Source organism: Trichosurus vulpecula, chromosome 7 (assembly GCF_011100635.1).
Source record: "Trichosurus vulpecula isolate mTriVul1 chromosome 7, mTriVul1.pri, whole genome shotgun sequence".
Classification (NCBI taxonomy): domain Eukaryota; kingdom Metazoa; phylum Chordata; class Mammalia; order Diprotodontia; family Phalangeridae; genus Trichosurus; species Trichosurus vulpecula.
Window position 1 is genome coordinate 157,176,632 of NC_050579.1, and position 20,696 is coordinate 157,197,327.

Consider the following 20,696-nt stretch of genomic DNA (forward strand, 5'->3'; position numbering starts at 1 on the left):
AGGACTACAGTTCTGGGAGAAGTTATAGAACTGCATTGGTAGAAAGAGTGTGCTCATTAGGACTTCCCTACACCAATGAAATCATAGGTTCTTTCTAGAAACAAACAAACACAGAAACACAGCTCTTACCCCAGCACTGATTTTCCAGTCTCATCAGGTTTACGCACAGTAAATGGACTTGGATCAATGCCAACGTTCTTTGGCATAAAGTCTCTGAAGGAAGGGAACAAGCAAAAATGGGCTATTTATCAATGTCTCCCAGGAGAATATTCTATTGCACTTGAATATATGCCTGCATAACATCCTCCCCCTCCCGTGGAGCTGCATAATTATTAAACCAAAGGCACAAAACAGCTTCAAGTGTTAGAGGCCAGGGAGCTGCCCAGAAAAATGGCACCAAGCACTTCTAGTTGCTGGTTATTAAAACCATTTATGTGTATGGAGCTGAATAGGATATTGTATTAGAATTTGAATTCAAAATGGAGCGTGCTAGCATGAAGTATTTCCGAGATTTATTGCCAGTTTGGTGTAGTTTAAAAAAAAAAAAAGCTCACAAGACCAGAAGTCACAAAATCACAATGTTAAATGGAACTTCAGAATTTACCCAGACTAGGGGTGGGGAACCTGCAGCCTCGAGGCCCCATGTGGACCTCTAGGTCCTCAAGTGCAGCCCTTTGACTGAATCCAAACTTCCTAGAACAAATCCCCATAATAAAAGGATTTGTTCTATAAAATTTGGACTCAGTCAAAAGGCCACACCCAAGGATGTAGAAGGCCTCAAGGCCATAGGTTTCCCACCCCCAACCTAGTCCAACCTGTACCTGAACTGGATTCTCTTTTTTTTTTAATTTATTTTATATTTAATTTATGGAATAAAACAAGCATTTCCATAACAGATAACTGCACACAAAACTGCAAATCTACTATGTATAACTTGCTATTCCTTTTAAAAATGCAACAAAGTTATCATCTAAATTCTCTGTTTTAAGACCTCCAAAGACACAATTCTACTACATGCTGAGACAGCGAGTTCAGTCAAGTCAGTTGATCAATTAGTCAGTTGATTGGTCCGTCAGTCAGTCACTTGATCAACCAGAAAATTGGAAAGCTGTAGTTATTAGGAAAATTTTCCCTCTTTTGGCAACTTTTACCCACACTGTATTTAGTTCTTCCCTATAACATCAAGTAGTACAAGGCAGATCCTCTTTCTGTGTGACAACCAAATAGTAGGTTAATTACCATGTCCCAAATCACAGAATTATAGAATGAATCTCAGAAGTGAAAGGGACCATCCTGTTTAACTGCTTTTCCTCTATAGTATCCATGACAAGTAGTCATCTAACTTTTGCATACAAACTTCCATCAAGGGAGAACTCAGCACCTTCCAAGGAGTCCATCCCATTTTTGAATGGTTCAAATTGTTAGTAAGTATGCCCTAATCTCAAACCTAAATTTCCACCCATTTCTATTGTTTCTCTCAGGTGCCAGGTGGAACAAGTCTATTCCAAGTGAGAGTCCTTTAAATGCCTGAAGACAGTTATCATGTCCTCTTATATCTTTTCTTCTCCAGACTAAGCAAGGCCCTTCATTATCCTGGTTGCCCTCTTCTGGACACTCTACAATTTATCAATGTTTTTCCTAAAAATATGACTCTCTAGAGAACAGAATTCAAGACTCTAGATGTGGCTCACCAGGGCAGAGTACAACAGCACAATCACCTCTTGAAGTTTAGACTCTCTGCCTCTCTGAAGCTTGAAAATACCAATGAATTTTAGCAACTAAGAGCTCAATTTGGGACTGAGGGTGTGCGGGACAGTGGAAAGGTCACTGAACTTGGACTCACATAAGGCCTAGGTTTAAAACCCATTTCTGTCATTTGCTACCAATATAACCTAAATGGACAAGTCACTTAGTCATTGTTGGCTTCTGTTTCTTTATCTGTGAAAAGAAAGGTTAGATCAGATGACCTCTGTGATCCCTTCCAATTCTGGAACTATGACCTTATGATCTTTAAGAAGGATTTGAGTGAGGAGTCTTTAAATCCATTTAGTGGAGCCCCACCCTCCAAGTAACCTGACAGGCCTGGTGGAAATCTTCATCTAATTAGACAATATGTGTACTGGAAGGAGGGGTGAGCATAGATTTCAAAGGACTCAGTGGGTGGGGGATGCAGCTGGAGGCCAGGAAACAATGCCAGGCTTCCTAGGGGTAGTAGTATGGGGTATACCAGAGCCTCCTAGTTTGGCAGTGCTGGAACTGTGATGGGAGGATGTGATGTGAGTAGGCCAGAAGGCTGGAGAGCCAGTTAGGCAGAGACTTCGATTGTCCAGGGCATGGCATGCTTCCAATGTAGAGGGCTAGGGCCTGATGATGAAAGCATTTATTAAGCACTTACTACATGCCAGGCAGTATGCTGTGTGCTAGGGATATAAAGAAAGGCAAAAATAGCCCTGTTCTCATGGAGTTCACAGTTTAATGGGAAAGACAAAATAACTATGTAGGTACAAACAATATTCAAAGTAGACTGAAGGTAATTTCATAGGGAAGGAAGTGGAGAAAGATGGACTGAGAAAGGCCTCTTGCCTTTGAGTGAGATTAGAACTGAGTCTTGGAGGAATCAGAAGTTGAGAAGCTAAGATGAGTTCGTAGAGCATTCCAAGCATGGGGGACCACCAGCGTAAAGGAACAGAGTTAGAAAAGTCTTATGCATGAGGAACAAGAAGTAGGCATCACAGAGTTCATGGAACAGAGGAATAAAGTGTAAGAAAAATGAAAAGATAAGAAGGGGTCAGGTTGTAAAGGCCTCTAAATAGCAAGCAAGGGACTTTATAATTGATTTTGGATGTAATAGGTAGCCAAAAGAGTACACTGAGCAGGAGAGTAACAAAGTCAGACCTACATATTAAGAAATTTACTTTGGCAGTTGAGTCAAGGAAGGATTGGAGTGGAGAGAAATTTAAGGCAAGGAGACCAATTAGAAAGTTATTGCAATAGTCTAGACGATGGGTGAAGAGAACCTGTATTAAGGTGGTGGCTGCTTGAGTGGAGTGAAGGGGATGTGTATAAGACATGGTATGAAAGCAGAAACAGTAAGATTTGACAACAGATTAAAAATAGGGATGAGAGTGAGTGAGGAATCAAAAGGATGACATGAACTTAAGTGACTTAGAGGATGATGGTACCGTTGACAAGTAATAGAGAAGAGAGATCATTTGGAGAGTAAAGATTATGATTGTTGTGGACACGCTGAGTCTGAGATACCTACAGGACAATCCAGTTTGAGATGTTCAGAAGACAAATGATAATACAGGAACTGGAGCTCAGGAGAAAGATTAGATTGGGGATGCACTGGCATGGGAATAATTTGCATAGATATAATAATTGAACCTATCCAAGCTTATAAGGTCAACAAGTATTATGGTATAGAAGAAAAAGAGGATGCAAGAGAATGCCTTGGGTAACTCACAGTGAGTGGGCATCGTGTGGAGAAGGATCTAGTAAAGGAGAATGAGGAGGAATCAGATAGGTAGGAGGAGAACCAAGAAAGAGCGAAAACCTAGCAAAGAAAAAATATTCAGGGGATAGTGACTGACAGTTTCAAAGGCTACTGCAGAGAGGCCAAGAAGGATAAGGATTAAGAAGATGATGATTTTAGAGAGAGCAGCTTTAGTTGAATGATCTAGTCAGAAGGTAAGAGAGTTTAAAAGTGAGTTAGAGGGGAGGAAGTGGAGATACCGGATAGGCAGCTTTCTCAAAGATTTTGGAAGAGAATGGAAGGAGAGATACTGGATAATAAGGATGATAAGATAAGATCAAGTAACTCAGCCTCTCTAACCCTAATTTTATCATTTGTAAAACAGGGATAATAGTCTTGTACTATCTACTGCACGGGATGATTGTGAAGAAAAGACCCCAATTTCCTAATAGTGTTATATACCTGTGTTATTTCAGTAAATACATACAGAGTTGTGTGTCAAGAGTAGTTGCCAGTTTAAAATACACACACTCACACACACACATCATAAAACCCAGTGACACAGTCCTAAGATGTTCAGTTTTATAATATACATTTTCTAAAGTCTTAGCCTGAGTCACTCAAAGAAGTTAACTTAATTACAAAAGGCACAGTTCACAGTGCAAACCGAAAAGTCACTACTGACCTCATTACACAGAAGTTAGTTCCCTGAGATACTGTAGGAACTCATACTGTTAAAAGAGGAAAATTTTATGATTTACTTTGATAAAGGCAACACTTTCCCCTCTTACCAAGAGTTAATTTTTTTTTTCTACTGAAATGAAACCTAAAGTTTCTAGATCAGGTGCAAGAAAGTATTTCCAAGAAAATAATTCCTTGGGCTAGGCATTTTAAAACATTTAAATCAAGATAACAGAAAACAAGAAGATAATAGCAAGAAGATAATGTTACATGGGTCCAAGTGAATACTATGTTTTCGATTTGCAAAAGATAGGAATTCTGGAATCAGTTTTTGCTCATTTAAATTTTAACTATTTTATTATTTATTATTTTTATAACGATCCGCTAGTACCCCCAAATTGTGTCACTTCCAGTACAGCCAGCCAGTGTTCATTCTTGCCCTACTTTAGCTGCCCTTCCTAAATTTGTTTTCCTTAGTACTATTTCTACTACCTCTTGAAGGAGGAACTGTGATATCAGAGTCCAAATGGGATTGCTCCACCATCACTAATGAAGAAGAAAATAGTTTTTTACAGAAACCTTGACAGGTGTTTTCCACTTTGTCTTTGTGGAGTCCTTCTTAAGGCTTTATTTTAAATGCCCTTATGCTGATTTAGATTAACTTTCTATTAATTTGTTTTCCCTCCACTGTTTCTCTATGGTTTCTTGAGGTCATACTGCTCACAATCTTCCATCACCTTCCTTCCTAAGATTTTTCAGATAATTTATGCTTGAAATTGGTGTTGCTTTTGGCTGCTGTATCTCTGTGTTTGGTAATGACTCCTCTATGAAATAAATGGTTTTTGTGTGTCAAAATCAGACAGCAGAAGTAATTATGTACAATGACTCTGATTTTCTGTTCACCAAAGAGGTTTGCCACTGAGGAATGTCCAAGACAGAATTCAAGTGGAAAAAGGATTCCTTGTATCGAGATGCTCCTGTTTGCAGATGACATCATACTAATTTCATCAAATCCTAGAATAGTGCGAAGCCTCCTAAAGGATATGCATAATCACTGAAGAGTTCAATCTAACTTTCCAGATAAGAAGTGCCAAGTGGTTGAAAAAATGGCTAATTGTCTAGCTACAATATGCAGGTAGATTGATATTCATCATGTATAACTTGGACATAAACACTGGAAGGGTAATAAACATGGTGAAGAACTGAACAGAAAGGGAATGGGTTGGACTGACTCTGCGAAATTATGTAATGCTTTTAATGAACCTGAGCTTCACCCTAAAATAAAGTCACCAATATATTTTCAATAATATTGTAAGGATATGAGTCATAGAATACCATAGTTTCCAAAGAATTAAAATTTCAGGTCATCTAAACAGTAATAGAGAGGCACGGGGGCATTTGTAGGCTAAAACATATTACTAACAATGACTCATAAGAAGGAGAGGCACAAATTCACTTCAAATCAACAAATATGCATATATTAAGAACCTACTGTGCCAGGCAGTATGCTAGATATACAAAGCCAAAATAAAGTAGTCCTTGTACTCAAAGAGCTTACATTGTATTGAAAGTAAACAACATATGTAGATATAAGTAAAAAGATATGTAAAATCATTTTGGGGTGGGAAGAAGGAAGGCTAAAGGCTTAATATGAGTAACAGAGCATATTCTGCACCGGTACTATGTCACATCTAGGGTAGTTTGGTGAATCACAAATTGTGGGTACGCCCTCCCTCAGAATAGGTCTCAACCACTCTATTCCTTCTTATACTTTATGATTCTTGTTCATACATGGTGCTGCATCCAATTGTAGATGCCACTTTTAATGGAGGCATCATTAAACAGGATAACTCTAGACTGAGGATGGCAAGCAGGTGGGTGAAAGATCTAGAAACGCAGCTCAACATTTATTGAGTACATATTATATAGAGGACACAGCAACATGATATTGTTGAAGGAATTGGGTGGGAAAAGTCATCCTGTAGAAAGGACAGAATAGAGACATGATAACTGCCTTCAAATATTGGAAGAGGTGACACAATTTGGGGGTACTAGCGGATCGTTATAAAAATAATAAATAATAAAATAGTTAAAATTTAAATGAGCAAAAACCGATTGGAAGAGGTTATAACTTTGTGTTATGGATAGGGTAGAACTATGAATAATCGTCATGAGGTTCTGATTTTGCTTATTATAAAGCAAAACATTCTAACAAACTAAGCTCCCAAATAATGGAAGAAATTGCCCTGTGAGATAATGAGCTCTCTTGATCATGGAAAATATTCAAACAGAGGCTGGAAATCAACCTGTGAGAGATATTGTAGAAAGAATTTCTGTAGGGATATATGGTTGGATTAGATGACCTCTCAGGATCCTCACAACTTTAAGATTCTACAATTTTGTGACTTACGTACAGCATAGCAAGAACCTGCAATGTACAAAGTGAAGCCATAAAACTCAACTATTTCACCTACCTTGCTGAACTTGTCATGGCCAAGCAAAAGGTGTCATCGAAACTACTTAATTCATAAGGTCGAAAGAACTCACTATGGATATCAATTTCTTCTTCATACTTGTGAAATTTCTTCACTATCAACTTCTTTCTGTTTTCCACGCAGGTTACTACAAAGGATATTTTCTATTATTCTTTTATAAGTAATAAACCTTTAGAAATAAAATTACATCATTTCCTTGCATTCCTTATACCTAAGAGGCTATCTAGTGGGGGGGTGGAGCTTGGATTTGGGGTCAAAGGATGTTAGCTTTAATCCCAATTCTGCTACTTCTGACCCTGGACAAAAATGTTTCTTCAAATGTCTCACAAGACAGGCAACATACTATAGTGGATAGAGGGCCAGCCTTGCAGTTAGGAAGACCTGGATTTAAGTCCTGTTTCTGACACATACTGGCTATGTGACCATGACCAAGTCATTTAACTCCTCAGTGCCCCCAGGAAACTCTCTAAAGACTGTTAGTTTTGGATGAGTTGCTTCTCTGCATCAGTAGAACAAGTTTCCACACTGATTTAAACCAATTAAATCACAGATGTTGGTCCAAAAAAAAATCACACACATTAAAAACATAGAATGCTTCAAATGTACTACCATATTTCTAATACCTTTTAAGGGAAAAGAAAAATAAAGCACCTACCTTCATCATAAGGCAGTGGCAAATGATTTATTACCCCTGGAGTTAACCAGTCCGTATAGCTATAAAAGTGAAAAAAGAAAATTTATAGCCCAATTGTAAACACTAGCTTTGCACAATTAGTGGGTAGAAGGGATTTCCTGTAATTGCCAAGTCCATTTACCTTGCTGGCTAATTTTTAGGTCCCTTATAAGATATTATTTTGTGCTCAAGCCAAAAAGGTCCAAACAAAGTTGCCTCCAACCTGTCCCTGGAGGATGTCTCATATAACTGTGAATTATAAAGTTGTGATTTTATTGTCCCTTTGTAGGTTTGGGCCAGGGAGTCAGGATATTTGTTCTTAGTTCTAGTTCTACCACAAATTCATTGTGTGACTTGAGGCCATCTATGTTCTCTCTCTGTACCAGTTTCCTCACAGCACTACTGTAACTAATAAGAGATGAAAATACTTTTCAAAGTGCCACACAAATGAAAGATACTTTTCCCAAAGAATTTAAGGTCATGTTAATTAATTATATGCCCTCCTTTTATCCCTTTAATTTTTGAGTACACTCTTATGCATGGGAAAATCAGCTACAGGCACATACAAATGAAATCGTAATTTTAGAGGAGAAAGGTAAAGTTGCTAGTCAAGTAGCTAAATCATTAGTCAAGTTCAAAGGCAGATTATCTTAACTATATCCCATTTTTAAGCATTATTAAATGCTTAAAGTAGATTATGAAATGCCATTCTGATACAATTAACTAATTTTTGTTTATTTTTTATTTCAACAAAAATTTTGCTTATTTTATTCCAACAAAAAGATTACTCTACACTTTAAAAGATGTGAACCACACAACTTAATTTAAGCTCATATTGGGTTCTATAAATGTTCTGAGGGGAACAGGGAGAGTTTTGAAAGCAATAAAGAATGAAGACTGTGCAACTTGTGACCTCTTGAGCTGGAACTTCACGGTGATTTCACTATTTTTTAACTGCCCACATCACAAGCCCTCACATTAAAACGCAACCTCCAAAACATGTCCCAAACCTAAACAGAAGCGATTATTTACTTATTTGACATTATCATTTCCCTGCTATTGAAAATGAGTTGTCTATCATAGAAACAATCATTAAATTTCTAAACTTACACACTTGTGGTTAAGACCTCAACTTCCCAATAATAAGAAAGTTATTTTGTGAAATATTTGTACTGAACAATTCCAACAAGAGTTTATTTATTTGTCTGCATGCTGCATTGAAAAACTTAAGGACTATATTAAATTATAAACTAATGGCTCTGTAACAAGTCTTTTCAGACTGACTCCTTTCCTAGATTGGACCTTGAGGATTTAGGTACTCCATAACAAAGCATCCAATATGGAGAACTTCCTTTAGAAAAACTAAAACTTACACTCAATTGGACTTTCCAAAATCACATTTGGGTTTTAGGTAGAATGAAATATTGTTCACTTAACAAAAAGGCGGTGTGGTACAGAGGAAGGAATGACAATCAAAGGACCTAGGCTCATTCCTGGTTCTGCCGTTTACCACATGGGTTCAATTCTGGGATCTGCCATTTATAATTATATGACTTTCTGCAAATCAGTTCATTTCTCTGGCCATCACTTTCTTCTTCTGTAAAATGAAGAGGCTGTTGGAGTAGATGACCTTTCAGGTTCCTTCTGGCCCTAAATCTAAGATCCTACAAATTTTGCATAGCCTCTATTAATGCTAGGCCCAAATCACCTTAAGTTCCATTTTCATATCAACATTAATCCTAGGACTTTCTTTCGCAAGTAACTGAGGTAGGATTAAGAAACTTACTTTATGTATTTTTTTTTCAAAGAGAAAGGCATCAAGTCAATTGTTTAAAATACAATATGCATTTTGAGTTTTTGCAGTTGACTAAGAGGGGGAAAAAATACCTTCTTCTTGTCTGTGAAAGTCTCATGGTGTTCTTATGATGTAAGTAAAAATCTGTTGGGAGCTCCCAGAGATGAGGTTTGCCTTCAGTGGGATGGAATACTCCCAGAAACAAATTAATGGAATCTTGCCTATCAGCATCTAAAAAGCAAAAATATGTATTTTAAGAAATAATCACTATTGACACAACAGGGAGACGTTTTTACAGATAAAATGAATATAGAGAGAGTATGTGTGGATACAACTGCGTGTCCATGCAACTTCCAGCCCAAAAGAATAAATTTCAAAAGCTGATAAACAAACATAATAAAAACCTTCACAAAAACAGCCAGCAGGTGTTTGATCAAAACAGAAATCCTACTCAGAAATATTGCTTCCCTCCTACCTCTCTACACCTATCTCTCAGAAGATCCTAAAGAAAAAATGGAGTTTCATTTCCAAACAGGCTTAATAAGGGAACGTATTTGAGACTGTTGAATCAGGTCAGAGTTTTCTGATTTATACCCATTAGAAGAAAACATGAAAAAATTATTGATTGTGTTTTTCATGGAATTGTAAAGAGCAATTTCCCAAAAATCTCTAACTCTAGAGACTAAGTACCTCAAGGGCAAGTGAGGAAAATGTCTTGAAAATCTTAAAACACTGCATCAATGTGCACTGGCAGCACAGCATCGTAAATAGAAAGACCACCTCGGAGTCAGAAATACCTGGGTTCAAGTCCTCACAGACACATACTGACTGTGCGAACCAACCCAGATCACTTAATTCCTGAGTGCCCTCACCAACTTTCTAAGTTTGTAAGTTGCAAAGAAGGTTAGTGGTGACCCAAATTGGAAGAGAGAGTTTTCTTCACTGAAAGTTTCCTAAATGAATGAAAGCATAGATCTGTTTGGGTTTTTTTTGCGGGGTGGGGGGGGGGAAGTGTTTGTTTATTTTTAATGAAAGGCAGTGTAATAGATGTAGTAATGGATGGAGAACTTGGCCTAAAGCCAGGAAGACCAGTGGTCAAGTCCTACCCAACCTAAACAGGAGGCTTAATCCCTCAGTGTTCCAGGCAGCTCTCTAAAGATAAGTTAGAGAAAGGTGTTAACCTGCATTGGAAAAGGGAATCTCATCACCTGGGAGTTACCTGCATTAATAAAACCACAGTTCTAAGTCTTGTCACCCTCACCAGAATCATTATTGTTATTATAGGACAAAATAAAAATTGTCATAAAAATGAATTTTTACCTTGCCTCAAGTAAGCCAAGGGAAGAGTTCACCGGACTGAAAAAAAAAAGCTAAATGATCTCTCTCCTAAATCTGTCAGTTACTTGCCCTGCAAATTTAAGCTTGTCAGATTTTTTTTCTGTTTCTGTCTCACAATTCTTGAAAGGATAACAATCACTTGTTTCACCAAGGAGGTATTTATACCATATTCTGTTCTTCCTACGGGGTGGGAGACATCTATCTCCCGATTTTTTGTCATATTAGAGACAGGGCAGGTGTACAGACATGCACACTTTTTTAGGGTATGCATTCAGGGAATCTGAAAACCCAATCACAAAGGATATTGTTTTTATTCTACAAACTAAAAAAATTAACTACACTTAATTTTCAAAAAAAAATACATGACTAACCATTTTTAATACAAATTTTGCAAAGGGGCTCCTTTTAATCAAACAAATTCACCTACCTTAAAATTACAGAACAATTTAAGTCCTATCTTCTTGGCTAAAAAAAAGGATCTTTCCAACTCCAAAGTTACAACTGACCTCTTAATTACCTAATCCAATGGCCTTTTCTCAATACCTATCCTTCTTGGCCTCTCTGCAGCCTTTGACATTGTCAATCACTCCCACTTTCTGGATGTTTTCTCTGGGTTTTTGTGACAGTGCTCTCTCCTGGTTCTCTTCCTACTGGTTTCACTACTCCTCCCCAGTCTCCTTTGTTGCATTTTCATCTAAGACTCCGTCCTGGTCCTTCTGCTCTTCTCCCTCTATGTACAATCTTGCTTTGTTCCGGATCTCATCACCTCCCATGGGCTCAGTTATCATCTCAGATGCAGATGATTCCCTGATCTATATACCCAGCCCTAATTTCCTGACCTCCAATTCCAAATCACCAACTTCATTTTGGATATCTCAAACTGGAGGTCCCACAGGCATCACAAACTCAACTTCAGAACTCATTTTCTTTCTCTCCAGATTCTCCTCTCTTCCAAAGTTCTCTATAACTGTTGAGAGCACCACTATCCTCCTTGTCAAGCACACTCCCCAACTTCAGTATCATCCTCAACTCCACTCTTATACCCACTCCACATATCCAATCTGTTGTCAAATCCTATTTTTTCCACCTTCACAGCATCTCTCATAGACATCCCCTTTCTCTCCAGTCAAACAGCCACCACCCTAGTATGGGTCCTCATCACTTCTCATCTAGACTAACTGCAATAGACCTCTAATTCGTCTCCTGACTCAAGCCTCTCTCTATCTGAACCCATCCTCTACTCATCAGCCAAATGAATTTTCTAAACTGTAGGTCTAATACCTGTCACTTCCCCTGCTCACTGGGCTATTCCTTCCAGGATAAAATAAAAAGTTCAGCATTTAATGCTCTTTATACCTTGACCCCTTGTTACCTTTGCAGTATTCCTACACTATCCTCCTCCTACTCAAGCTATAATCCAGCTACTCGCATACAACATTCTGTCTCCTTTCTCCTAATTTTTCACCTGAAATGCTCCACCTCCTCACCTCCATCTTTTGGTGCCCCTCAGTTCCTGCAGGACTGCTCAAATCTTACCTTTTGCAGAAGGTCTTTCTAATTCCCCCTCCCATCACCCTTAGTGGAATTCCTCTGAAATGACCTTCCATCTACTCTGCATATAGTTTGTTTATACATCCTAGTTATTTACATATTGTCTTTCTCGTTAGACTGTAAGCTCCTTGAGGAATGCCTTTCCATGTATCCCTAGCACTAGTACACTCTGGCACATATTAAGTGCTTAATAAATGTATGCTAAGTGATTGACTGAATAGTACTGCCTTCATCATTAGGCCAGTACCTATTCCCCCACATCAAGAAACATGCCCTGGTGTACACCTAGCATTAAAGCCACAGCATGAAGTACCTTTATTATCTAAAAAAATGAATAAAATTGCCACAAAGGTTGATAATCTCCTAATAATGGGCTTCGATTCTCCATCAAAACATTTTTCCACTCAAGGGCAGTCCCTCCCAAATTCCCAAGACAGCGTGAAGTTTCTTCCAGATTTCCCTAAAAAAAATGGGCAGGAATATGGCCACTATATCTACAGGGTGAAGGGAAAGAGCATCCTAGCAACCAAGTCAAGCCACAGACTCTGACCAAGACAAACACTCTTGCATTAACCACAGGGAGAAAAGAGATCCAAGACAATCTCCAACCTCTCCCTCATTGGTCTCACACTTAAACACACAACTCACCACAACCACTAACTATACTATCATGCTCTAGCACTCTCTGCACCCAGACTGGCTCCACAACCCTCAAATTTTGCCACATACAGCAGTAATCTGCCTGGTTCCTGATGTCCTTAATTACCCTCCAGGGGTATGTTGGAGCCATCCCTAATCAACTGTTATATTTTCAGCGTGAGAATTTATACCTTGGAAATTGGAGAACTCTACAAATGAGGGCTTCATTTATTGTTTCATTCATTGTTTGGACTTAAGAAAGTGATGGAGAAAATGTTAATAATGCAAAGAAAACTTATAAGTGTGTCTTTTTTTCCCCCAAGAGCTATTTGTTAAACATCTATGAGCACACCTCTGATAGCTCCTCTCCACTCCTCCTCCTGGATTGTCCCCAACCACCACCTAGGAGCAACCAGAGTTGTGTAGGAAATCTTCCTGTGGGAAAAGCAGCATCTCTGCTTCCCTTCCCCTCCCAGCTCTCCCACTCTCCCTATTCATTTTACAAAGCAGGAAGCTGAAGCCCAAGAGGGGAGTGACTTGTCCAGCATCACAGGATTAATTAATGATAGAACCAGAATTTGCAGTGTTCCTTTCTTTTCCTTTACTCTTTTCCTTTCACTACTCCTCTCAATTCTTTTAATTGAGGGGAAAGGGAGAGGAGAAGAAGAGAGGGTGAGTATGAAAAGACAGTTTAAGAAAATAAGTACAAAAAACAATGACAGTTGAAAGGAACAAAAAAAAAAAGGTTAAGGAAAAATAAAGAGAGAGAGAGAGAGTCAGTCTTGCTTATTATAAAAGCTGACATCTCTCTTCTTCGCTGTTAACTTGGGACCTTGAAACCTTGCACAGCAGGTAGAGACATGCCAAATAGATTTTTTCAAAGATATCATATGTACGTGTGCAGCAACACATTGTTTAAGCACTGGTTGGAACACATGAGGAAATTAGGCAGTATTTTTATTGAATTAAGCTTTAGCCTAGTGTGCTCAGGCTCAGCTTCCAAGTGGGCTCTTGTAAAAAACTTGTAAATCATGACATTTGGCCCAGGAGAAATGGTAAGACCCCTGGATCTCAGAAAGCTCCATAATTAGTTTACTTTCACTCTTATTAAAAGACAGTTGAATATATACAATCCTGTTTGGCAATAAACAGATTACTTCAGACTCCCGACGATTAAACACACACACACACACACACACACACACACACACACACACACACATTATAACATAAAGACCAAATCTGTAGCTTAGCATTAGGACTTATGTATATAAAAAAAAAATCAAGACACTTAGAGTACCTACCTTTTTTCTCTAACAATTAAGGAAGTGCTGTAAAACATAAACCCTTATTGTCAATTAGGGAGAGTGTACGCTTCCCTTTTCAAGTGAAATATCCCTGACCAGATAACTGCAAGAATAAGCAGTTAGCCTATTATAAGTACATCAACTAACCACAATATTTTCTTATCTTCAGGGTTTGACCAAGCATATATTCTAGGTTGAGTATTTTTTTGTTTCAATTTATAAATGTTTCCTTATAAAACATTGGTTTTTAATAAGACCACTTAAGAACACAAAGGGCTAGCCACCCAGCTTTTATTAACATGTCACTTTACTCAAATAGTCACCTTCCCAGTTTCTTAGGAGTTGGTAAAATAAACCCAATCAATGCTGGAACATTTAACGTTGTACTCAATGCTGTCGTGTTTGTCCTTTGTTTTCGAAGAGGACCATGACATCAGGGAAATGATAACATAACTTGCAGTTGACTTTGATTTGAGTGAGGGAGAGCTGTGCAAGGTCACCAGCCTCACTTTCTCCTCCAGAGCCATCTGGATCCAGCGGCCAAATATTCATCAGGAGGACTGGAGATGGCCTAGGATACAGTGCGAGACTCTGGCCCTTTTAGACTTATGCCTGTTCAGGTTCTCACTTTGAGCAAGGTAACGTCCATTCAGTGAATAGGCCTCTTTATGAAGTGAGTCAGATGGCCCCTTTAACTCAATGCTGACGATGTATGGGAAGGATTAAAACTGTGATAGGACAAAGAGAACGCTCTTGTAGGTATTTTCCATTTCTGGTTATTACAGACACAGGATTGAGAAGAAAGGCAAGTCATCCATTATCATAAGAAATATGATCTAATAGATGAATGACTTAAACCATTGATCTTCAAATTATAAGGTAACAGAGGGAAGGGAAATAAAATAATTTTTGTTACATCTCCTAGAAAAAGAAATCAGAGCAATTCCTTCCCATAGCTATTATGACTAAGAAAAAAAGAATTATATTCATACTCTAGACCTTTTTTTGCTTTTACAGCCCTTAATATTAACTGACCCCTTCTCATCTTTCCAGTCTTCTTATCCCTTAATGTCCCCCACATAATCTATCATCCAATGCTGTTCCTCTCATACAACACTCCATTTCCTGATTCCAGGGACTTTCATTGGCTGTGCTCTATGCCTGGAATCCTCTCCCTCCTCATCTTTATCTCCATCTCCTGGCTTCCTGTAATGGCAAGCAGGGTAGGACTTTTTGCTGTTTTTTTTTTTGTTTTGAAGTGCTTCTCAGCACTCAGACAATCAAGTGCCTTTGAGTCTTGCCTTTATTTCAATCAAGAGTCTTTGAGTGAATCAGGAATCTGTGATGACCTGCTTAGGTCGCAGGAAGGCCTAGGTCACATGGGTTTGAGTCACACGGTCATGACGCTTTCTGACCCTGAAGAAGTGTATACATATTCTGAGGTTAGCATTTTGCTTGAAGCGCACTCATTGGAAGAGTGTTGGTGTGGAGACTCTGGGTAGCCGTTAAGGAGCACCCCCCAGCTTTGAAAACCCAGATGTTGGTGCTTCTGTCTCTGGTAACTATGTATGTATTGCTATGGACAGATGGTTAGAGGCCCTGTCTGCTGATCTGTGTTATTTGCTACGTTTATACAATTTCTGCTTGTAATTTCTGTTTGTGTTTTCTCTAAAGTTCAGGTGCTGACTTTTTCCCCTGAACTAAGTGAATGATATATGTATGTTTAATTAAAGAGAGATTGTAAACCCCTTAAAGTTGCCTTCCTTAGAAAAGCAGATCAAAGAACCTGTGCTAGCAGTCCTCCTGTGTGCTGGCGTTATTAGCTTTACACAGCCGCAGCAGCGGCAAGCAGTGTTGTTGTTACACTTCTCTAGCTTCCTTCAACTCCCAAGTAAAATCTCTTTTTTCTCTTTTTTTAAATTTTTTAATTTTTGGAGGGGTAAAGGCAGGGCAATTGGGGTTAAGTGACTTGCCCACGGTCACACAGCTAATACATGTGTCAAGTGTCTGAGGCCGGATTTGAACTCAGGTTCTCCTGACTCCAGGGCCAGTGATCATACTCACTGCTCCACCTCTCTGCCCCAAAATCTCTTTTCTCTCAATCCCTTTTAATGCTAGTGCTTTCTCTTTGTGATCATCTGCAATTTATCCTGTATCTATCTTGTTTGTACATGGTTGTTTCCATGTAGTCTTCCCCACTAGACTGAAAGTAGGCATTGCTTGGGTGATTTTTTTAACTTTCTTTGTATTCTCAGCACTTAGCAAAGTCCCTGGTACATTGTAGGCACTTAATAAATGTTTGTTGACTTGATTTGACTTGGGAGGACTCTGGATAAAGTTTCTAATCATATGAAGAAGGAAAGATGCAAAGGATTTTAAACAAAAATAATCATTTTTCTTGGACCATCAGTGATTACTGCAAATCGCTTATCTAATTCACAAGAAAATAGATTTTACAAACTCAGGGAATTGTCAGAACTGTCAATACTTTTTTAAATTGTTCTTTCTCTGAAAAAAAACCACCTGTGCATTATAATCAGAATGGCAGGTAAAAAGAGAAGCTAAGCATGCATAGCAATTTTGTTCAATGTACAGAAAATGTAAGCAGCCACGTACAATCACCAAATAGCCAGCTTTAGGAACAGATTAAAAACTTCAAGTGTCTTTAGGATCATCTATCGATTTTTACAGACGGGCAACATGAGAGGGAAGTGGCTTATCTAAGGTAGGTGGTACATACATATAATAGTCTTTCATTAGAAACAACTATGTTTAACACTGAAGCAGTTAAAAAACAAACAACTTAGCCCTGACTTTGTCTAGCTAAATCAGATGACTTAAAAAAAAAGAATGTATATATGAAGTGTATAGGAGAAACAATAAAAACCCCAGAGAGGCCTTTGTATCTCTCTAAGCTTTGAAATTATCTATAACTCCCCATTTACCTGAAAAAGCATTACTGTAATATCTAGACAGAGTTTGCATGATGTCTTTGGAATGCTGGGTCCATGGAGCTATCTTCCTATAAGTTTTGACTCGATGAACAAGCTGAGAACCACCATATTGAAGAGACAGTGTATCACCATGATCTTCATATAGTTCCTCAAATAACCTGTGCAAAAGACAAGGCACATTTAAAAATTCTATTAGAACTCTCACAAAATCATTTATTTGGACCCTGGACTCAAAACAGTCTCTTATTTCTGGCTTTCTTATTTTTTTCTCCTTTTTTCTTCCAAGTCAAAGTTCATTCTTACTCATCTTGAAGATAGAATTCCTCTTCTTATTATGCTTTCAGTTTATATTAGTATTTTGGTGGCCCAAAAATGTAAAGAGTCATTTAAAGTAACGTGAGCAGAAACACAATGAGCTAAGATAAATTGTCTATGTCTACTTTTGACTTTTTGCATCTTGCATTTGACATCTATTTTTTATTTCCAATATGGCTTCTAAAAAGAGTAAGTTCTTGTCATACAGAGCTATAGCAAAATTGTTTTCTAAAAAGAATATATAATTGCAATTTGTGCATATTTAAGTATCTGTTAAGATTGCTAGTTATAACAATATCTGTGGAGGTGACTGCTTAGACCTTGCTTAAATTTTTTATCAGCCTTTGGACAGGCCACAACAGATATTATTGCGTTTTTAAAGTAGCCTCTTATTTGAGATCTGCTCTGTGACTAAATTCTTACTAAGAAATAAACTGTTAGTTGTTTTTTTTTCCTAAAATGTTTCATGGTTTATTAAGTTGTCTGTAGAATTCAATTTGCATATAAATGAAAAAAGCATTTATTAAGCATTTACTACATCATGTGCAAAGCACTATGCTATGTGATGGGGATACAAATAGAAAAATAGGATAGTTCCTGCTCTCAAGGTGCTAATCTTTTAATGAAATGTGAAAACAGTTCAGCCCCTCAGGTAAGGCCAATTTATTTAGACATCAACCAAATATAGAAAAAAAATGTGGCATGATATATCCATATTAAATACTAATGTTCAAAGAATTAATTTGATTAATGTTACATAGAAAATATAATTTGAGGAACTGAATAACATAACCACAAGATTAAACAGCACACCTTTAATTATTTCATAGAACAGTAAAATGTATATGTAAATAAGTTTAATGCAAAAGTATATGTAGAACCTTTATCGAATTACATGCCATCTTGGGGGCAGGGGAGAAGAGAGGAAGGGAGAGAAAATTTGGAACTGAGTGCTGTAAACTAAAAATAAAAAAAAAATTTAAAAGAACAGTAAAATGTAATGAACACTTAAAAATACCATGAACAATTGCTTTGTGCCATTATGTTGAAGTAATGGTGTATAAAATAAATCTTACCGAACGGCATCTGTATCAAACTGTAGGTTAGGTTTGTCAATCAACCCCAAGGAATACAGCTGGTAAGCTAGCGCACACTTTCCTACCATGAATTGGGCTGTATTAGTGCGATCTAAGCAATCCACGCAATTGGTTCGAAGGACTCCAGTCTAAGAAGTGAATGTAAGAAACGAAGGTAAGATTCTTCTATGATTATATGGTGGTCACGATTGTTTGAATGGACTTTTCATAATAGTATAGTTTTCTTTTTCTTTAAGAGTAATAGAAGGTATTCATATACGGAGTTTCAGAGCTGGAAGAGATCTTAGCGATCGTATATCCCAACTTGTACCCTTCAAAGAAGCTCAGAGCTTGACAAATGGTTGTCTAGCCTTTTGTTTTGAAAAACTCCAAAAAAGAAAAACCTAATACTTCCCAAGTCTTCCCATTGCTCTTCAGAACAGACTATTTGCTAGGAAATTTTTCCTAACACCAAACCTCTTAACTTGCCTCTTTGTGCCTTCTACCTATTTCTCCTAATTATTCCCCTGTGATGCCAAAGTGAAAAAAAAATTTCTTCAAAATGACAGCTTTTCATGTATTTGAGGAGCACCCTCCCCCCACAGTTTTAATGCTTTGTTCCTTCAACTGAACCACATTTAGAATGAACTCAAGGTCCTTCACCATTCTGCTTGCTCTTCTCTGGACGTTTTCCAACTTATCCAGATCCTTCCTAAAATGTGTGCCCAGAGCTGAGCACAATACTCCAAATATGTTCTGTTGCAGAGTACAATGAGACTATCATCTTCCTACTTCCTGAAGTTATACCTCTCTTAATGCAACCTAAAATTACATTAGCTTATTTGATCACCATATCACACTGCTCTTAGACATATGTCAAATATTTGTTGCTAAACATGTAATTTTAAGTAAAATGAAAGATTAAAATATCAAAATACATTATTTGAATTATAAGAGGCTAGATTTTTAGCTCACTTAGGATTGCTACGATTATCTTTAAATTGTTTAGATTATAAATTACTTTTCTTGTTCATTTTAGTGGAAATAAATCATTACCCACATCTTAGCATCAATTCTGTGCTTCCTTACTCACGTTATACTTTTAATACATTCTTTTCATCAAAATTCACCCTTAAGCATCTATGTACCAGACACTGTGCTAAGCACTGAAAGAACTCACATTCTACTATATAAACTAAATATTCACTTGACTTTTATAGGATGACAGAAACATGGAGCAATTGTCTCATATTCCCCTGTTATCACAACTCAAATGCCAGGAAGCTCTATAATTATCAGCACCCCAACTAGGAAGCTAAGAACTGGGAATCATGCTCCACATTATGACACAACAGCACTGAACTGCTCACAGCTGGGCCACATGGAGCCACCACTGTGAATAAGAAGGGCCTCTAGAAGTAGAGAATTTAAGGAAGAAAATAATTATAGACCATTTTTATAGGGTGTAGAGCTTTGTAACTCCATTTGCCTTTGGAAGACAATTCAGATCCAGGTGAGCCTCCAGGGCTCAATAAGTTCATGGCTGGGTTGCAGAAATCCCCCAAAAGACTTGACTGACAAGAATGTATCACTGTGTGTTCCCCCAGGATGCTAACTCTTGGAAAGGGAGTCAGCAGAGCTGCGTATGTATACATGCAAGCATACATGTCCCATCCCACATGGTATTTTGTACACTGTGGCTATGTTTAGTACTTTCCCCATGCCTATCACTGTATCAATGTTTTGGTATTAATCAAGGTTGTGATAAGGCTTTCCTGAGACAGCCCAAAGTTCTGACTCTGCTAAGGCTCTGACTGAACTCCATTAATCTCAGAGGGTGATTTGGGAGCCTCAGCTGTTAACAGGACCTCTCTGATACACTTAGGCTACTGTAGCAATTTATGGAGGTATCATATCCCTCTAATAGACTATAAATTGCATGAAAGTGGAGACTGTGTGTTATCTTAGTTTGGTATCAATCCCCAGCACAGAGCTGAGTCTTAACAAATATTTGCTCAATTAAATCCCAATTCTTTTTAGTTATGATAGCTGTTATTTCTAGGACAAAGATCCCATAAAATTCATTAAATGTTCAACATTTGGCATTGGAAATATCAAAGAAAATTTCAGGAAGCCATAGGACTTTAAAAAATCAGCTGCATCTTAAATTATGCCCTAAGCAAGAATTATACCTCTCCACATTTGTTTTCAGATTGCCATTTTAAATTCAGTAGATTTGCCTACCATTAACCATTACTATTTTCTGTACCTGCAAGCGACCAGTGGGAACCACACATCCTCCTAGTTCATTCCACCTGTTTTAAAAGAGAGATTTTTTTTTAATTTCAGAAGGTAAATTGCATAATGAATTTTGTTCTAATTTAAAATTACCATAAC

At 37.8% G+C, this 20,696-nt stretch overlaps 1 protein-coding gene across 2 annotated transcripts in view; it reads right to left on the reverse strand.

Annotated features, from left to right (window-relative positions):
- FIG4 (FIG4 phosphoinositide 5-phosphatase) overlaps window positions 1–20,696 on the reverse strand; it is a 144,281-nt gene that overhangs the window by 68,351 nt on the left and 55,234 nt on the right. For both annotated transcript variants that reach the window (XM_036769036.1, XM_036769037.1), the window contains 7 exons: window positions 20,569–20,614; window positions 18,300–18,448; window positions 16,900–17,066; window positions 9,212–9,350; window positions 7,307–7,365; window positions 6,631–6,778; window positions 130–213 (listed from right to left, as the gene is read on the reverse strand). In XM_036769036.1, the coding sequence (XP_036624931.1) occupies window positions 130–213; window positions 6,631–6,778; window positions 7,307–7,365; window positions 9,212–9,350; window positions 16,900–17,066; window positions 18,300–18,448; window positions 20,569–20,614 (792 nt within the window). The remainder of the gene's footprint in view (window positions 1–129; window positions 214–6,630; window positions 6,779–7,306; window positions 7,366–9,211; window positions 9,351–16,899; window positions 17,067–18,299; window positions 18,449–20,568; window positions 20,615–20,696) is intronic.